The following is a 20068-nucleotide window of genomic DNA, read 5'->3' as shown; positions in this document are numbered from 1 at the left end:
AATTCATGCAGAACACAAGGCACTGCCAAGTCTGGACCCCAAACCAAAAGCATTTCAGAGTTATCTTCCCCCTCCATGCACATCCTCCTCTCCCCATTCAGATTTGGCATCAAACATTTCTGGAGGAAAAACACTGTTGATTGCCATTAACTAAGAAAGCTCCTGCAATCTAGCTTCTTGTAGAAAAATGATGATACAAGGAAGTGGGAGGGGGAAAAACAGTAAATAGAAGACCATATAAATACATTTTGCCTAAATAAAATAAAGTARCAAAATAAGAACAGTTTAAATTTCTGCAATCTGTTTTAAGGAAACAACTTTATGTTACATGTAACAAGCTTTGGAATAATCTGTTTAACCTATCTGGAACTCGTTTTCCACCCGAGGTCAACAGGATTACTATGAGCAASGATATACTTTACATCCTCATATTAATCCAATATTAAATCAATACATTAATGAGATGTATTTTCTCTAAAATTTGTTTTTCATCATGCCCATCAATTGCGGTTCCTTTTATCCTTTAAGTCATGCACATGTTTATTCGAGCCTGGGACACAGATTCTGCAAAGCCTCAACTTATAGGTGCAAAAATAGCAAACATTTAAATTAAGCAAGTTTTATGGTGCTCAAAAGTACTAAATGGAGTTCAGATTGTAGAATAAAGTATACTACATTCATTTTACATCTAGAAGTTTTACTTCTCCACCTGCAAAAAGTAGTTTGTACTTATTAGATGCACGTGTTGCAAGAATTGTGATTCAGCTTCACACTCTATAAAGGATCAGATTGCACCAGTTGCTTCACTCGAAGTCAGACTGGCTTGGAGAAGACTGAGGTTCTGTGTGGTAACAGTGAAGGAAAGAATTTAAATGTACAGAAGGCAAGAGTAGGGGAGTCTTGTCACCTCCCAGAAAATAAAGCCTATCCCATGGAGAAARCCAACTTCACGACTGTTTACAGAAGAAAACAGTTGTAGCAACACCTGCAAAGCCTCATAACAGTAATRTGCATCTCAAACTATAACAAAACCTCCACTACAGAAAATTTAGAACAGGGCTGTAACAAATCAAAATTTTACTCTGTATTATAAGAAATAATATTGTCATATTTTGCAACTTATACCACATTTATAATAAAGATTCTTTTGTTCTGTACTTCAACATCTGGTCTAGTGTACTTTATTCCACTGTGCTTTTGGAAAATATGCTGTGGTCAATGACCATGTTTAATACATTGCTAAAAAATGTCATATGCAGAGTAATAGTACTACTTGCCTGTAGTGTTATCCACCTACCAGCTGAATCATTCTCTTTGGAACATTACAATAAGAGTAATTAATAACATCTCTAGCATATGAGATATTCCTGTATCTTTTWAAACTTTTTACAAAATAAGCTGAATTTATTATTAAGATTTGATTAACATAACTATACTCTTTTGAGAACTACCAGAGAAGCTCAGAATACCTCTATATCCACAAGCTTGTTACAAATTAGTTCTGTGAATGGAACTTCACTTGAGTCAAATGGCTCATTCTGGATCTTGGGGCATAGCRAATTTCCCCTAGCTACCAGCTCAGGATTGCCTGCAGAACAGAAGTTGCTAGCTAATACAATTTAGCTTTTTTAAAAAGGAAAACAAAAAACCAACAAACAAAAAAAACTTGTGACCTCCTTTAATCACCTGCGTCACTTGCTCCCGGGAAAAGGTTCTGCAGGTAGCTCTCCAGAAACTGTAGAATATTAAGCCTTTATCTTGAGATTGCAAACCGAGCAAAGATTGCCTGACACAGTTTTTCCAGGGGCTGTACCATAGTTCCCTTAACCTCAGAACACCTTGCTAATCTTAAGGYATGTAAAAAGCAGAGCAAAGAAAGAACAACAAAAGCTGGGCCCAATTCCGACCCAACATGTAGTATGGGAAACATYCTGAAAGCAACAGGATATATGCAATAGTTAGGCAGTGACTGACAAAACAATACCTTCGAGGGAACGCATTCTGGAAAGAATCTACTTCAACCTTTCAAGTTTAAAGGGCTGAAAGTATGCAAAAAAATCTGCAAACCAAAGCGCATAGTAAGTAGTTTTTAACTTAACTTACATCAATGAAGGATAAAACCCCCATCTATCTGAAAAAAGGCATTAACTAGCAGATATTAAATAGAATGTCTGCAGGCTGTGTAAACTCTAAAATTAAGACAACAAGCCCTGGTGCCTTTATCAGGTTCCTCCAAGTAAGATTAGTCAGCACTGCGCTCCAAAATGGATACCTGCCTAAAAAAAGGACCAGCTCTGCACACTTGCACTGCCACTGAAATTATATGCCTATCAGGCAAACCAAATTACAAGCATAAAGTTTCATCTCTGACACTTTAATCAACCATTCAGGCATTGATACCTTCTGTAGTTATGCTTGTGCCATCTAATTCTTATAAAAAAGCTTAGGACAAGGAGGACAACACTATGGCACTTGACTCAGCCCAGTATGCAACAGATCCCCCAACCTTCATAAATTTCATTGCTGTGTTTGGCTCAATGTTAAAAACATAGTTAAAACCTTACTGCACTCTAGAAACAGTAAAAAAAAAAGTGTAACAAAGATGTAGCATTACTGCTGGAATTTGAATCACATGCAACACAAGAATCTGTCCATATATGCCTCAGTTCTCCTTGACCAGTGATATCTGCCAACACCTTAAAATCTGTAAATAAACCCGCCTGCAGCTTACAAGTGTAACATAACAAGTCCCTGTGAAGGGAAAGACTAATTCCCAAAGTTATCTCCAGTTAAAATATTCACCACAGCTGTGAAAATACATTTGAGTGATCCTAAGTTACTGATCATACAAATTACACATTTGTGAAAAGTACAATATATACTACTGCAAATTATGGCCAGACAACATCAGGGAAGAACTACATCCTTACATGTCAATGTCATCCACATTTTTAATACACCAGCATAGCCTGAATCTTTGAACTTTATTTTACAAAAGAGAAGTTCAGATAAACACAGATACCTGCACAAGCTTATGTCTAGAGATATGGGATCTTCCTCRTATCACAACTCCAAGATATGAAACAAACGTCTACTTTAAATKTATTAACTCCAAATAAAACAGACTCTCTATACAGAAGTGTCTATCTCGCCTTGCTTGACCAATGATGCATGCAGAAAAATAGCTTTAGCTAAGACAATGATTGGCATACAGAAATCAGTTAATTCTGCTAAATAATCATATGACTGTCAGTAACCACGAGATGGGGAGCTTAACCACAGCATCCCAGCTGGTCACTGCTCACAATAACTTGGGCTTTACAGCATGAATCGAGCACACCAATGCCTACCAATGTTCCTGCAGTTACCTGGGATGAAAGGAAAGGCTTATGTACTCTTCAAACTAAYGCTCCTTTTTATGTATTTGCTTCCTAAGGCAAAAATGTAGCAATATCTATGCAGATAGAACAGTCTAGTTATCCAGAAAATACACATTTCACAAGTCTCTAGATGAAGCATGTACRAATGTTTCCAGTTAATCACTTAATCATGCAAACAAGCACATACAAAGACTTCCAACACAGTTAAATATTCAGCAGTATATTCCACAACTTTTCCTGTCTATTTCTCCATCTAGAAATATGATGTATTTTATGCTAAAAGCTAGATTCAAAGGGTGGATTAGAGAGAAGACAGCCCCTGGTAACTTTCAGGTCCAAATCTACTATAAGCCTATTGACTAACCATGTATAGAGTATGTTATGTCACTGAAATTTCTACAAAGCAGGATTAAAACCATTCAATGGATTAATATGAACTTGGCCTGTAMTCCAAACAAACACAAAGAATATTTTACCTTTAGTAATATGTCTCACTTGTATTYCAAATACAACCTTTCAACTGAGACAGTCCAGCTGTACTACTACTGTTGGGATGAGGATGAACTTCAACAGCTCGCTCAGTTCTGACCACAAAAGAAATTCTGCCCTCAAGGTACCTGGAACAGAACTCACTAAAAAATACCATCATCACACTAACTACACAAGTCAAGCAATCCATCTACCCCCTATTCATGTGACTTTGMATTTCATATACTGTAAGATAAGTTAAGTTGCTGTATTCTTAGCAGAATCTGCTAAAATAAGAGACATGCCTGTTTGCTCAGAGAATTTGAGGTCTGTAGAAGTGCAACGACAGCCCCAGGCTGGCAAATGATCTTCAGCTACACTCTCTAGCCTTAAGAGGAAAAACTCCCTACCATACAGATCTTCACAGAGTAAGGAGAATTCCAAAGCAATTTTTACTTCTGGTGAACCAGAAGGCAGAACATCAGTTAGTAAAAACTGCTGTGTTTTTCTACAGCTCCTTTTACCAACTATCRCTAAGGCAATCTACAAATTAAAAAGCTACATTTTCTGAAAACTAAGCAGGTATTTTAGAAGGGAAAACAGATCAGAGAAGAACATAATAAATCTTCACAGTGTACCATGACTAATCCTGGCATATATTCAGGTACTGGAACAGCAATCACTGAGTACGAATGAAAAGTGTTGAACCCTGTCCTATTTTTATCAGATGAAAGCCACAAACCTAGCCATGCTTCTGCTTAGTATTGCATTTTCTTCTATCCTGATAGCTTTTACAGCTGGAGAAATAGCTACTTACAGCACTACTCTGCTGTAAAAAAAATTATTGCTACTTACAGCTATTGGGATTATASTTGGGTATGTCACGGAAAAGGAGGTCCAGTGGAGGCAAGCTAAGAACATTTCCTTGGGATGTTTAACCATTTCCAGTCTGTATCAATTCCTCTTTCACAAGCAGTGAAGTTGTGCTTTGAAATTACAGATCACAATTTAAGTGGTATTAAACTGTATTTGTTTGCAGATAGTTAAACTGAAACATAGTTATACAAGGTTATGCTGCATAGTGGGCAGAGAAACAGAACTCCAAAGCCAGTTCCACAGCATCCTCTCCTCTGATTTATATGGTTAAATGACAACATTTTTAAAGTGGCATTCAAAGGCAAAAATACTAGTTCTCCTGATGTGACAGAATATTTCACCTGCATCACTGTGGCCATATAGCACTGTTTTTATTAACCCTGTGAAGAGTTCACAAAAGCCATTCTATACAAATAGCCGCTCACAGTTCAAGACCATTTTTTTTTTTTGTAATGATACATTGCATCCTGACCTGGCTAAAAACTGAACTTAATGACTTAAGTTGGTAAGTATGCATTTCATTTTCACATTCTAGGCTATGATTATGAATGGTAAAACACTTAGGTTAAAAAATGACCATAAGTGTTTAACGTATTCAAAGAAACATTATATGAGGAAATCTTCATATAAAAAAAATAAAGACTTGCTTTGGATCAACAATCAATTTTGGGGGTTAGAAACATTGTGCATGTGTGCCAAAATGAAACTCTCCCCTATCCTCCATTCCTCCTCTTCCCTCAATTTCTCAGTTGCACATTCTTGGAAACCAAGAGAGAAGTGGAAGAGTGCGGAAACTTAGATGCTTTAACTGTCATCATCTCTCACCAAAACAGCAATACTCACTACAGTATGCTCTACACAAGATAATAAACTGCTACTATAAGAATGAGAGATTGAGTGTTGCCAAGAACCAATACTCATTCTTTGAGAAGATATTTGATCCAAGCTTAGTTAGTATTTAAACTCCAAAAATTTTCTTGCTTCTTTTCCCAACAGAATACTCACACTTATCCCTTGTTGAACATTTTTCATTGATATTTCACTGATAACAAACACTTTCTACAAAAACCCTTCTATGATTGTCCTTGCTCAATCCAACCCAATAGTAAAGCGGCAAAATTCCAGTCTCCATTCATGATTAAAAACAGTGTTAATTGGTATAGACACTATTTCTTTCCCCCACTGGAAGAATGTAAAAAGGGACACACCTTTGGAGTGTTTCCCCGAAGGTCTCTTGGGTAATGACTCTTCAATGGAATGTGTTGACGTATGTAGTACATTTTCCAAACTRTTACTGACGCTGTTTATGGGGGTCTCAGACCTTGGAGCGACCTGGAAAGAAGAACACAAAAAGCAATATAGCACACTGAGATAATGCTAGAAAGTTGCACCTTCCTCCAGAATAAAGACCACCACTTTGAAAGCAATTAGTAGACACACATGCTTCTTTTAAAACCAAGTGGTGTTGCTATTGATATTCCAGAAGTAACATTTCAGGGAAATTGTTTTAGTCAGCAGCTCCACACAAATCTAGATTAGCCAAGATAATCTATAAAGCCACTTAAAGYGTAATTCTTTTTTAAACAATAGTCTCACAGCAGTCAATTGTAGACATATTGCAAGACAGTTAACCTCTCCATACCATAGTTAACTTTCAAACAACAAAATTATGGAAAAAAGGACTCTGGAAAAATAACATTTTAATATTATGTCATCTACCTGTACAGATGTAAACTGAAGACGCTAAGAAGTACTTCTACATGGAATGAATTCTAATATAGAGAAAAAAAAGATCTTGTTTTTGCTATTTGAAAGCCTGCTATCAAGATCATATTTCAATAAAAAATTACACCCTAAGAATTGCCCAAACAGTAGGCTGCATCATCAAAACAGATTTCATGGACTAATATGTACCTTCTAAACTGCACTTAGCATTAGAAACATATTTTCACCATTACTTAAAGCTACAGAAACAAGCATAAATCRTAAGAAAAAGCAGAACTGGCTACTTTAGCTGCTGTCCACAGGAGCATTCACAATTATATAGCAACACAAAAAGATCTATTACTTGTAGTATAACATTCAATGCCTGCTTCATAAGCAAGGCAATTACTCTCTTGTTTTCTAGGTAATGAGAAGCAGAAGTGGATGAACAGTCACATTAGCAGTACAAACAGAAGGGTTTAAGTATCTGAAAGAGGAAAAAGCACTCTAAAGGGGTAGTTAAGACCAACAAAAGTGCCCACACTAACTAATGCATTACTTGAATTTCAATCACCACATTTGGAATTAACTGAAATCTCAGTATGTAGAGCTGTAACTATAACTTAACATGGATTTTAGCGTTTCACAAGTCTCAGAAGAAAATATTAGCTTGACATAACAAAAGCTATCTTTTACTCACGGTAGCTAGTACTGGAGATTAGCGTTTCCTGCAGCATACAAGGCTCACGCTGATTACTTGAGACAGTGCCACGAGGTGGAAGGACAATTTACACTTAAAACAATGCTTTCCTCATCATATCATTAAGCCTTACATATTGATACAAAGCAGCACAATGCAAGTTAAAAATAGTACCTTCCTACTCCTATGCAATTATCCATTGTAAACTTCATTTTAAGACTGACTTTTATATATTCATATACACATGGCTTAAGGCAGTAGCACAGGTGAATGACTTAGCACACTTGCATTCATAAACAAGTTTATATGTGCAGATCAACCCAGAAAGATGAGTATCAGGAAAAAGCAAGATTACAAATACCTGTTGTCCTTTTCAGCACTGTTAGTCTACTATTTGAATAAAGTTTATTTGTATAAATCTTCCGTAAGAGTTGTTTTTCAACAATAAGAACAATTTATTATCAAGCTTTCATTTAAAAGTTTAGCAATTAAACTTTAAGCTGGGGAGGAGGGGGCAGCAGGGAAGGAAGGCAGGGATTAAATCTCCCTGCCAAAGACAGTCTTCACCAAAGAGCTTATTTCACACTGTCTTTCCTGGAGCTGAATAAACTCTCGCTCCAGTGGATTGCTGCTGAGAGGAAGTTCCAGAGGACTTAGCAATGACACCACCATCCTGCTGGCAARGGAAGAACTTGGAACAACTAAGTAACAGAGAAAGCTAGAAAATTAGATCTAGGCGAGACTATGTCACCTTAAACCACCAGGTTCTGAATATCTGGAACAATCAGCAAATATAAAATACTTGCACTAATACTGGAAGCTGAGTAAGACTAGAGCCACATGGTTTCAGAAACTCTCTAAATATCAAGCATTTGCTATTACAATATATGCCTATCTTTTATTCCCTGCTCTCTCCCCACCCCACTACTCTTACAATAAACATTGCATGCAATTTAAAATTTAGATTGTGTTTATACATAGCCTCCAATCATTTCCATAAAGATTTATGTATTTGCTAAAGATTAATTTAGCCCATATGCCTTGACGGACTGAGCTCCCATACTATCTGATTCCCTCTCACATCAAAGCAGAGCAGTTTCAGTTTGGCTTAAACAATCACAACGCTCTGATTACTTCCAAATGGAGCACTGCCTTTAGTGAGCTAAACGGTGTTATAACCAGTCTATGTCTGCCTTAAGTTTTGTTCCAGATTTTAAATAACTTTTCCCAGCAATTTAAACATACCAACAGTGTAAAGGCTTGCATTTGTTTAGGAAAAATGAAGTTATAATAAAAAAGTCTTGCAAATCAAAGTTATTTCCAARTAAATAACAGCCACTTTTTAAATCAGAAGCCAAGTGAAACACACAGGAACAGTATCACATAAATGATGAACTGTAAAGATTACTGWTCTGAGAAGGTTGGGAGAAACATTGATAAAAGCTTAAGAGATGCTCAGGAAGGACTTGATCAAGCTAATCTGTGGATAATTCAGCTCTGAGTTAAGTTAACTCTAGAAGGAATGGCTCACCRTATCTGAACACCAATGTCATCACCAGTTTGGACTCGGGGCAAAGTACTTAAAAAAAACAAAGTAGAGGACTTCTAATAACTAGGAACAGACTCTGCTCTAAACATCCATAATATACTTAGAGTACCATTAAGACCTTCTGTAAAGATGTGCTGAATCACTAGCCTCTAAACAACCAGGGCATTTCAATGAGATTCACATTTTCAGAAGCAGCAGTCAAACTGCTTTGGACCTTTTAGGATCTATAACAATAGATCTGTATCTCTGGAGAAAGCCAGGATGCCATTAAAGAGTAAGAATCTGCTGTTCAAGAACTGTTTTAAATGCCTGTTTTCTCAAGTGGCAAGAGCTGAAGGTAAAGGTGGATAAGACATGATTAAATATTCAGGCTACATTCCATAACAAACCACAGGACTGACATTTTATAAATGCAGAGGAACTCACAAATAATTCAGGGTTTAAGCGGTTAGAACACCAGACATGTGAATACAAGACTTTAGACTTCCAACGAAATTATTTTTGAGACTATCAGTATAACCAGTCCATGAAGACTAATCAAGTAAAACAGTAATCCGACCGAGATAAAGCAATACAAAGAGTCTTCACTGTACCTAATCCTGTCTTTAATATTGCATTTTGTAGTGGGATAGGAAGAAGAAAAACCATCTGCTGTACTCATCCAAGGTTTCATTAGATTATTCACAAATTTTCTTATCAAGGTGGCCTGCAGGCTTATTCTGTGACTCTAGGAGATTCAACACTCAGAATAAATTGGCACAGAAGTAATTCTTAAACCATTTTTACCCAACTTTAGTGTTGTGCCCTCTTTCCCCACAGCAAAGCACCCGGCTCACTGATAAACTTCTGATTTTCCAGACCAAAAGCTAGCTTGTCTCTTCAATTTCAGGGTAAAATAGCAGTCATTCTTATACTGAAAATAAAATCAGTTCATGCAGATACAAAAATTCAGACACTATCAAAATTGTATTTGTTCTACAATTTTGGATTTCTCACAGAAAACATTGTCCAAAGCCATTACAAGAACAGCTCAAAGAGTTGTAACGACTGGTCTAGGATTCTCACCAGTGCAGAGATGGCTGAAGTGAGTATGGGGAGTGGTAAATCTATGGAGCCAAATTCAGTAACTGTTGACTATGTTCCCCAGGGACAATGCCTAACAGTTGACCTACTGCATTCAAGTCTTTCATAAGAATAACAGGATTCATAAAAGTCAAACATAAGAATTTTACTAAAACAGCAATTATGTGTTCCTTTGAAGAACAACCAGAACACAGAAAACTGATGGTTTAATAGCAAAGTATTTGCTGACTTAGTTTGAAATGGAGCCAATACTAACAAATCAACATAGCCTACTAATAYGTAACATGACTTATAATTTAAGAAAACAACACATATAGGATCTGAGGGAAGAACTTGCTCTCAAAATATTTCAACTGGGATAAAACATTGGGTATAAAATTAGATCATACATCACACAAAAAAAAGTGAACAAAGTAAAAAAGCAAAGAAAGTAATTTAAATGAAGTACTATAGCAGCAACTAGGAGCCAAACACAGGAACACATCTTCAAATGATTATTCATGAAAAACTTCTCACAGGATATTCAGATTTCAAAAATGGCCTAGGAAATACCAGGAAAGCTTCTGCTAACACTTGCCTTGGAAGTCTCCTTTCAGAAAGGCTTTACATAGTCATATACTGACCCCCATTTAAAGCTGATACAGGTAACTTATAAGGAAACCAGGGAACAGGAATACTCAAGTCTGGAAAGAAACAATCACCTCCATTCAATCCTGTTAGTTTCATATTAGTAAGTATTAATAGCAGCTTATTTTGAGGTTAACATCGAGGTCTTCAACACAGTGCAACACTGTTTGCAAAACTGCTGCAGCATAAGCCTGAAAGTGAGGATACAGTCCTGCAGGTTTAGGTGGATAAGATACTATTTCCCAACACAGGTAGGGGGCTCAGGCTCCCAAATCATTTGAAAAAGCTGAATTACTAACAGTCAGATGTCAGTCACTGATGCCTGAGACTGTTCAGTAGGCCAAGCCTGAGCCAGAAAGGAGAGCAAGCAGCGCAAGGATYGACACCCTAAAGGTAGTGAGACTGCAAAGCCAGGAAAAACAGGACTGAGCAAGGTCTTCCTCTTCGTAGCAGCAAGCCATTAGATCTGCCAACTGCTTGTGAAACCATAGCCTCAGGCACCAGTTCTGCATTTACTTACATATGCAAGCACCTGACTGTACTCCTACAAGAACTAAAAATCAGAAGGACTACTCCTTTTGCAGATTTGGGGCCTTACTGATCTTCAACAAGGATGTTTAAGGAATGCTTATAAACACACTCAACTTTTCACATACTTAGCAAAGTTAACAATAGTGCTCAATGCTTGAATTTACATGTGTTTAGCTGTTTTGTTGCAGTGTTTACTTTGTCCTAGAAATCTGCAGTTCCAACAGTCAACATCGATGAAAAATGTGGCAAGCACCAGGTGCAATCAAGTTAGGAATGCTCATATTTCTATGCTACAAAGGGTCTGTGTACTGACAGGAAGTTGGTAAAAACAAAAAACAAAAAAACCCACAGCTTTGAATGCAAAAGAGTAAAGAGGTAATTCACAGTGAAAGGAGATAATAGATTGGATGGATGCTTTTGTCCTGTGAGACACTATTRCTGGAATGAAATGAGGCATGCAGTACTTAAATACCACAAGATAATCACACACCTGCTACAAGGCTATATTATAAATTTCGTAGACCAGACAGACCAAAAAAGCCTAAATTGTATGTAACAGATCAAGTCAATTCCACTAAAAATGCTTCACCTAAATAAGAATTATGAATACTTTAATATTAGGAATGTAAACCTACAGTACAGTAACTGGACTTTAATTTCATTATGCTATGTGTTTGAATGTCTTTAAAGACAAATAGTCAAAAAGGAGCATTTTAAGACACCTGGCAACTGTAGTTCAGAGATGTGCACTCACCCTTCATGCAAAACAAATGAAAATGCATTGTGCAAAGATAAGATTCAGAGCTCAACATTAGCTAGTGCAATGTTTGTTGCTGTCATTAGACAATCTCCAATAGCTAACTATATGAGATTGCCAGACGGGCAGAACATGTGGGATTTTCTTCTGAAAAGATGCAWTGAGAGTTAAAGTCTGAAATCTAAGGGGAAAACTCTTCATAAAAAGCAACTGAAAAAGTATTAATACAATAAGCAACATGCCAGCAACCCGTTTCGTCTATGGGATCTTCCACGGTTTATGATAGTTTACTGCTGGACAGGATGCAAGTGTAACCAGTTCACTCGTGCTCTGCTAATTCAAGGCTCTTATTCTAAACTTCTGGTGCTTCAAGCCTACTTCAAAAACRAAATACAAGAAAGTATATTTTTTTCTTTCAAAGTAAAAGATAGATCAAATTTGAATCTTACAAATCAATCATTAAACACCTCAAAATAAAGCAGGCACACAGCTGTTTACAGCTAGGACCCTGAGAGAGAGACCACTCTACATCCCCAGAACAGATGTACACATCCCTGATTCTTCACCTGATTCTTCACCAGTATGTTACTAAAAACTGAAAGCATAGRCCAGAGCAGGGGGAAAAAGTATCTTAAACTTGCCAAAAGAATTCAAAGTGTAACAGGGCTCTATCTGCTATAGAAGTCTTCTAACCATAGAATCAGCAAGGTCAGAAGRGACCTCTGGAGATCATCTAGTCCAACCTCCCTGCTCAGCAGGGTCACCTAGAGCACRTTAGACAGGGTTGCATCCAGGTGGGCCTTGAATATCTCCAGAGAAGGAGACTCCACAGCCTCTCTGGGCAACCTGKKCCAGTGCTCTGTCACTCTCACAGGGAAGAAATTCCCGCTCACGTTCAGGCAGAACTTCCYGTGCTTCAGTTCCTGCCCGTTGCCTCTTGTCCTGTCACAGGGCACAACTGAAAAGAGTTTGTCCCTGTCCGCCTGACATCCTCCCTTCTGCTTTTAAAATGTTACTATTTGGTTGACTTCAGAGCTATTGTACTTATGTTGCCAGTATATAGGTCAGAAATTGCCACAACATGGGCCATATACAGGTTTGGGAGGTGAAAGCATAATCACAAAAGGCAATTCTAAAATATGCTGAAGTATAATCCAAGCAACCAGAAAACTATACAGAAAACTATATCCTTCCCCTGGTACAGCGTTTCACGGCCACTCCAGTCTCTTCAGCAACAATTTACAAATTAAGAAGGCTGATGGAAGTAATTTGACAAGTCACAAACTCACTGAATCATATCATTTCTCTCTTCCTTCCTCTCCCCTCAGTATCCACTTAAATAGAGTGCAACTAAACTACTTACAGTGGAAAAATAAGACAATGGAAAATAATTCATAATATACATGAAAAATATTCACTGTTACTATTTACCACCATGACATGGCAGGTCTTTAATTAAAATTAAGATCTCACGCTTAAGTAATTGATCCTATTATTTCTGGATCACTTCAGCTTGCTACAAAAATACTGCAACCCTATACCAATCAGCACAACTGTTAAAAAGTTTATCCCCTCAAATGCTTTTTCTTGGTTAATGATAGCAATGGGACTAGAGAAATGAATTATATTTTAGCACAAGGCAAGAGCAAGGAAATTAGAGGTTTGCTTGGTATAAAACTCATTCATGAGAAATACAGATCTGGACCATATCAACATCTCTTTGCTAGATTTAATACTCTTTTCTACTCTGAATAGGGAAAACAGTTTCAATTCAACTTGTTGCCTCCAATTCTTTTACCAGAGAGCAAAATCAAATTCTCCTATTTTAAAGGAGACAATGGATCTCACTGACACTCAAATTAGATCCAGCATTTCCACAATAAAATTGTCTTCACAGAAAGTTTACCTATATTACTGGGAATAACATATCTATTTCCTTTGTTTTAAGGGGGGAAATATCCTCAAAAGCAAATACTAAAATACACACTACAGCATATAAATATAGATGACTGCACATGCCTTTTTACTAGTGCACATTTAAGAGAAGTATTACAAGTACTGCAGCCCTAAGCCCATAGAAGAACCAGAATATCCTGTCAGAAAAGGCAGTGCCTGTATCTATTTTTCAGCTAAAGGATCACAGGATCTCAGTTTAAGTAATTCAAATCATTTTTAAGAACAAACTCCTAACCAAATGGTTAAATACTTCCCAACAAGGATGCCTGCTGTTCAAAACTTTTCAAGTTACATGCTGGAATGCTTGTTAGGTGTGGTTACCTACTGCTGGCTCTGCTTTGAGCTACACACAGCTTGCACATTGATTAAATCAGTTTATAGTCTGGTACGGTTCAAAATGTACACCTTACAATAAGTGCTTTTACTCCAGAACATAGGARGTCTACTTCAGTTTTGCTTAATTGACAATTACTAGGTAACGAGTGAAAAAGCGCTAGAGTAAATTAAAAATGAAGTAGAACACACTCCTAAGACAAAACTTCATTCAGCCTGTGCAAAAATTGGGAAAACAGTTCACGGAAAAAAGAGCATCATTATTAGCTCAACAGAAAGTTTTTTGGCTGTTCTGTCCCTGATGTTTGGATGTACAGTCTATTTTCCAAGKAAACTAATTCAAGTTCTTAAAATCAAGTTTATCATGTAACTGTATATGATTAGGCAAATTGAATTTAGCGGTAATACTGTTAATACAAGAGACCATTATCCTTTTTGACAATTCCCTTACACGTTAAACTCATACTTGTRAAAATTTTACATGTTCAAGGCCAAACCATTTTATCTGAGTCAGTCAAAAYAAGAATATCAGCAAAATTATAGTCAGAACTAGAAGCCTCAGATTTCTAAATTGGAATGTCAATAGGTATGTGTAATCCATGTGGTCTCCAGTWTGTAGAATACTCAAAGGACATGCAAGAATAGGCATATGCCACCAACTGGAAGCTAAAAGACCTACTCCTAGCTCCTGAGGTTGAGTTTCATGTGTTTTTAAAAATAAGATCACTCCTCAGATAGCAACAACTTCTCTTGTTCCTGGATGGATCTACTGGTATCAGTGAACAAACAACTAATTGCCAATAACATGGTAAGCTACTACAGCAACAAAATATATGTTGATTAGGAGGCTAAAAATTTATTCTGCCCCTGCAAAGCTAGCATAAAAACCATACAGGCACGTGGCATGCATCATTTAATAGCTAAATCACATCCTCTGTGAGGACTGCAAGGACCTACCAAGTAATACTTTTGTTTGCAGCTCATTACTCCATAAATTAAAAAAAAATCTGTGCAAACACTTCTGAGGAGTAATTTCAATCATCTGAACCAAATAATGTAAAAAAAAAACAGCACTGAAGGTATTTGAAATGGACCCCTCATACCATCAGCTCCACATGGCTCCTGATAGTCTTTAGCAGTTATTTCTAAATTTTAGATGAGCCTATGGAATTAGCACGGGTGAAAAATAGCATCTTATGCTATAAGCCTGAAATAAACATTGATGCAGATTTTGGAAGCTGACTGGGCAACAGCCCTTGTTCCCATTCACAAGATATCAACCTGAAAACAGCCACAACTACAGTGTCACTGACTTACTTCTCAGTTCCAAACTATAGTCAGATCTTCTATTTATTACCCTGCTTCTACAGATTAGGCCACAACCATATCATTGCACTAAACTCCACTGAAGTCAGCAAGAACTCCTATCACAAGTCAGTTAGCAGAGCAGGTGATAACAAGCCAAAACATTATCTTACTTCACTGCTTTTGTGGAAGATGAAGAGTAGGTGAAACAGCTCTAAGAAATACAAAGCAACAGAAWCATGAATAACTTCTCTGGTCCAGGGTAGGTCTTCGGTGTTACTGATACTAGACTTCTTGACAGGAAACACTAGCACATGCAGAGATTCATGTGACTAGATGAGTTCCAGTATTCAATAGGTGYAGGTTAGCTTGGGCATCTTTTATGTCATTATATAAAATACAGATACAAGCTTAAAAGCTTCTGTATAGACAGCATCACTACAGCCCCAAAAACATGAGTGAATAAAAACTTTACACTTTCATCCACAGTTAAAGACCTATCATCACAAGATGAACATAACAGAAGTCTGAATGGGTGGCTCAGGATGTTGGGAGAGGTATCTGTTTTGAGATGCATTTCCCTCCCGATTTCAGCAGTGGCAATTTGCATATCAAAGCACCTAGTCACGTACATGCATAGCAGGAAGCATTTGGCTACTGGTTTTCATGTGTACTCCCTCCTCCTCGTATCTAGCTTCACCTCCTCTACAATATGAGAGCAGCAGCTTGCAATTCTAAGCATCACACTATACACAAGGCACAGAAAAAAGCTTTCAAGATGCTGGGTTCTAAGCGTTAATGAGAACACCATTCTCAGACTCCTTTGTGGCAAAAGTAGTAACAGACAGCTGAATAAAGTCATCTTAAGAGGCAAAAATGGCTTGAAAACTGTCGGCTGGATCATTTTCAGTTAAAAAATAAYCTATTTGTTATGGTTAATCCCAGGAACAAAAGTTTTAAATGGCAATGTGTATCTCGGCTTAATTTGAGGACAATTTGCACTATTCCAATTTTTATAAACCATAAAAACCTTATTAAATCTTACGTCTACAAGCAAAAAAGYTTGAAGAATCCACAACTCAGTCATGCAAGCATTCACATCATTCAAAAGCATTAAAAAATACAGAAAAAGAGGCAGAAATAATCATCTTTATAGAGACTGAAGCAGTAGTCTGTTTTGGGGAGGGTAGTTTTCCCTACTTCAGAAAAAAACTTAATTGTGTCCTAACATATAGAAACCATGAATCTAATAATTACTGACATACTTGAAACTAGCCACAGCTATCTTCTCCTGGATAGTTCAGATTCACATAGTCTAAGAATTACCTCAAAATGCAAAACTTAAAGCAAAAAGTTATGCAAGCTGCTGGGAACCTTCCTGTAGTCAGCAAAYGCAGTAGGCAGTAAAAGGCAATGGCAAAAATTAGTTTGTATCGCTAACCAACTTTAAAGCCCTTTGCATCCCCTAAAGCAATCTGAGGAATCATGTAATTCTTGTAGTAATTTTGTATCAATTGTTCACACTGTTGACTATTATACAGCAAAATCTCTCCAAAAGAAATAGTGTAAGTTTTGAAACTCAAGTTTGGGAGAAAGCAAGAGGACTGCAAACTCCAACCCTTCGGAAAAAAAAATAGCTAACATGAAAGTTGGGCCACATTTTAATAGGATTGACAAGCAGAAGGAGCACAGAGATATTTGTCCCTGCAAAGCAAACCAGACACCTGACTACTATTTTTTTTTCATCTCTGAATAAATATGTTAAATGTGAACTGTAAGGAATTTTAACATGTCCCAAGTTATATAGAAAATCAAGTAATCATGCAAGTGTTAGCCCCATTCCCACACCCAGCACAAGGGAAACACTGAAGGATAACTACCTTTGTTTACAACAAGCTCCCCATTCGCATGTYATTACACATCCACTCCATTCTAGCTTCTCAGAGTTTCTCAGGACCTCAAATGGTGACCATCTCTCCAGCTCATTTCCAGAAGATGAGCTCAAAGAATGCTTGAAAATTTAGGTGCAGCATTCATGCAATTTAACACAGAGTGCTGACTTCAAGTACCAGCTCAGTGTAGCTCAAGCTGTAGTAAAGCAGCAAGAGCGATGAGAAAGTGCTGGCTTTGGGGAAGAAATTCTCCTCCAATTTCCGAAGACAGCTAAGAGCACAGGACTTTTGGCAGGCAGCAGCCCAATGCAGCTCACGTTCTCTGGACATCTGCATTGGTTTTTCTAGGTGATGTTACAACACAAATATTGTCACAACATAACTTGGTAACATCACAAGATCTAAATCCACAGTATTGGAATTTATTTGCACATATTTAAACAAGGCTGAATGGAGCAAGACATTGTTTTTTCCATTTGCTTCATCCAATCCTTGTTTTAAGCCAACTTCTTATTCTAAAAGTAGCAAAATTAGCCAGCTGTCAGCATCTAAATGGTTTAATAATTTTAAAAACAGAAAATTTGCATCTGTTCACAAACAAAATGCAAATTCAAAAGATAAAGAAAGTAAAATAACACTTTTTTCCTTCCCTTGCCACTAATGTGTACTTAGCTATCAGTATTCTTCAAAGCCAATTTCTAAGAAAACTGTAAGACTTTTTTTTTCTTAAAGATAGCCCTTCAGTGTGTTCAGAAGAAAAATAACAATGATCAAGTGACTGTACTGTACAATTTACTGCTGGCAGAAAAAATGGAAGAATGGATTCTCCATCCATCTTAGAACGACTTAAATAGTGCCAGACTTTTTCAGCTACATAAAACATGTGCACTATTTGTGAGGCTATGAAAGTATGCTCTAAAAGGTATTCATCTCTGGGTAATTACCTTCTTTGCTACTTATTTTGTGAAAACTCATGAATGATTTACAATCTTTCCTTTCAAAGGTCAGGGTCCATACATCTTTTGTGTAAGGAAAGTTACAAGTAGTTAAGTATCTGCTAGGAAGCGCCTTCTGTTGTTATATTATACATCTACTTTCAAGTATTCTTTCCATCTATCCTTTTTTCCACATAGATTTAAATTTAAGAAAGAGCCTTCCCTGGAGTCTRTTTTTCCTTTCGAAATAAAATGCCAGGAACAAGCAGGGTTTAAAGGCATAGCAAGGAAAGATGGAAAGAGAATAGGCTTAGTAATACTCAACCAAATTTTAAAATTAAAGCAGCTGTCCAAAGAAACAAAATTTTAAGTAGATATATATTTAAGGGAAGACTAAGCTTCTGACTTCTGSCTCAGTTAGATTTAATGCTTACCTTCAATGGAATCTCTTCTGAGCCCGCAGCAACAGCTTTATTTAGGATACTATTCCAATATAGGGTTGTTCTTAGCTTTTAGGTATACACCATCTTTCCCAACAGAAGATGGGTAACATCCCTTCACGGAAATTTGCTGACTGAGTCAGTGCATCCTAAAAAAATACCGCCTGTCAACTGATCAAGTGATAAATCCACTTAGTTGGTACTTATTTTGAAGTTTAAAGCTAGTTAAATTCAGTCAAGGCAATGATTTAACTCCATAATTTGCAGCAGCCTAAGAGCACTTAAACAGTCAGTAACACATCTCATTACTAACAGCACATCTTAAAATGTTACTGTCTAGCTTAATTGCTTGCAGTAGAATGAACAAACTGCAAGTTAATGATGGTGAACCAATGGCACCAAGGTCAATATCAGAGACATTCAGGACGGAGAGCCATAAACATTTCTTTAAATTAAGTTTAGGATCAGAAAGTGACAACCTTTGCCATCATATTTGTCTAAACAGGACCCAGACTCACCAAGATGTCTTTGCCACTGGACAGCTACTTCCAAAGCTGATCCTCTCTTCCGACTTCTTCCAAGGAAAGACTTTTAAATGGGTGCTTACTCCCATTTCTAGAGATGTTACATGCTTGCTTCCCCTACTAAATCACTAGTCTGCCATGCAACTAGTAAAACAGCCCCCTCAGCAGAAGTGTAACCAGGAACAAAGCAGTTAAGGATTATACTGCTGCCTGTTGATCACCTTGGGAACATCCTCTCATTAAACGGCATGAGTCCTCGAAAACTCTGCCCATCCCCTCTTTTCACCCCCAGTTCACCAAACCCATCGACCAAGCAACTGATCTCCACCAGACTCTTAGGCTGCCATCTACTACCTACCGGAAGGCTGGTGCTAAAGGCAAGAAGAAAGGTTTARAACAGCAGTGAAGGCAGCGGGCAGCGAGCGCCCCGCAGCAGTGCGGGTACCCACCTTGTGGCACCCGGGGTAGGTTGCCATGGTGTTGAGGGTGGAGGCGCCGGGGTTCTTGCTGGAGCTGGCCATGATGTTCTGGATTTGGGTAAGCTCTTGCCTCAGCACCTGCTTCTGGTGGAAGCTGAACGCAGGGTGGTTGGATGCCATGGTGAAGAGCAGGAGGAACTCATCCCCCGTGCGGCCCTCGTTGAGCTGCAGCCCGTAGTTGTTGATGACGGAATCGATGTGAGTGAGGGTGCGGAAGAGGACCCCGGCCGCCTCCCGGTGCGCCGAGCCCAGCAGGGCCAGCGACACCAGAAGTTTGCTGCGCACCACCTCGTCCGTCAGGTTGGTGAGGCTGCCCAGGTCGGCGGGGTTGTTGGCCTTGATCTCCGAGTCGCGCAGGGAGTGGTAGTCCTTGCGGGCCAGGTCCTCCAGGCAGGCGCCCAGGAAGCGCAGCTCCAGCGGGATGCAGAGGTCCAGGAGGCCGCAGAGGAACTCCACGCGCTGCGGCGAGGGCAGCTCGGAGAACCAGCGGTACACGCCGTCCCGCTGCAGCCGCGGGCACCGCTTCTCC

At 38.1% G+C, this 20068-nt stretch overlaps 1 protein-coding gene across 1 annotated transcript in view; it reads right to left on the bottom strand.

Moving 5' to 3' along the window:
• Positions 1-20062, bottom strand: part of ZCCHC14 (zinc finger CCHC-type containing 14) — a 57412-nt gene extending 37350 nt beyond the window's left edge. Inside the window, exons 1-2 of the mRNA XM_085310148.1 lie at positions 19510-20062; positions 5933-6056 (exon numbers count right to left, since the gene is read on the bottom strand). Of these exons, the coding sequence (XP_085166274.1) occupies positions 5933-6056; positions 19510-19659 (274 nt within the window). The 5' untranslated portion in view covers positions 19660-20062. The remainder of the gene's footprint in view (positions 1-5932; positions 6057-19509) is intronic.
• Positions 20063-20068: the final 6 nt, after the last annotated feature.

This window comes from Rhea americana, unplaced genomic scaffold (assembly GCF_003343005.1).
Source record: "Rhea americana isolate MKP2758 unplaced genomic scaffold, rheAme1 scaffold_311, whole genome shotgun sequence".
In the NCBI taxonomy this organism is placed as follows: domain Eukaryota; kingdom Metazoa; phylum Chordata; class Aves; order Rheiformes; family Rheidae; genus Rhea; species Rhea americana.
Note: the sequence above shows the minus strand (reverse complement) of the source record. Positions and strands in the feature narration are given on the sequence as shown.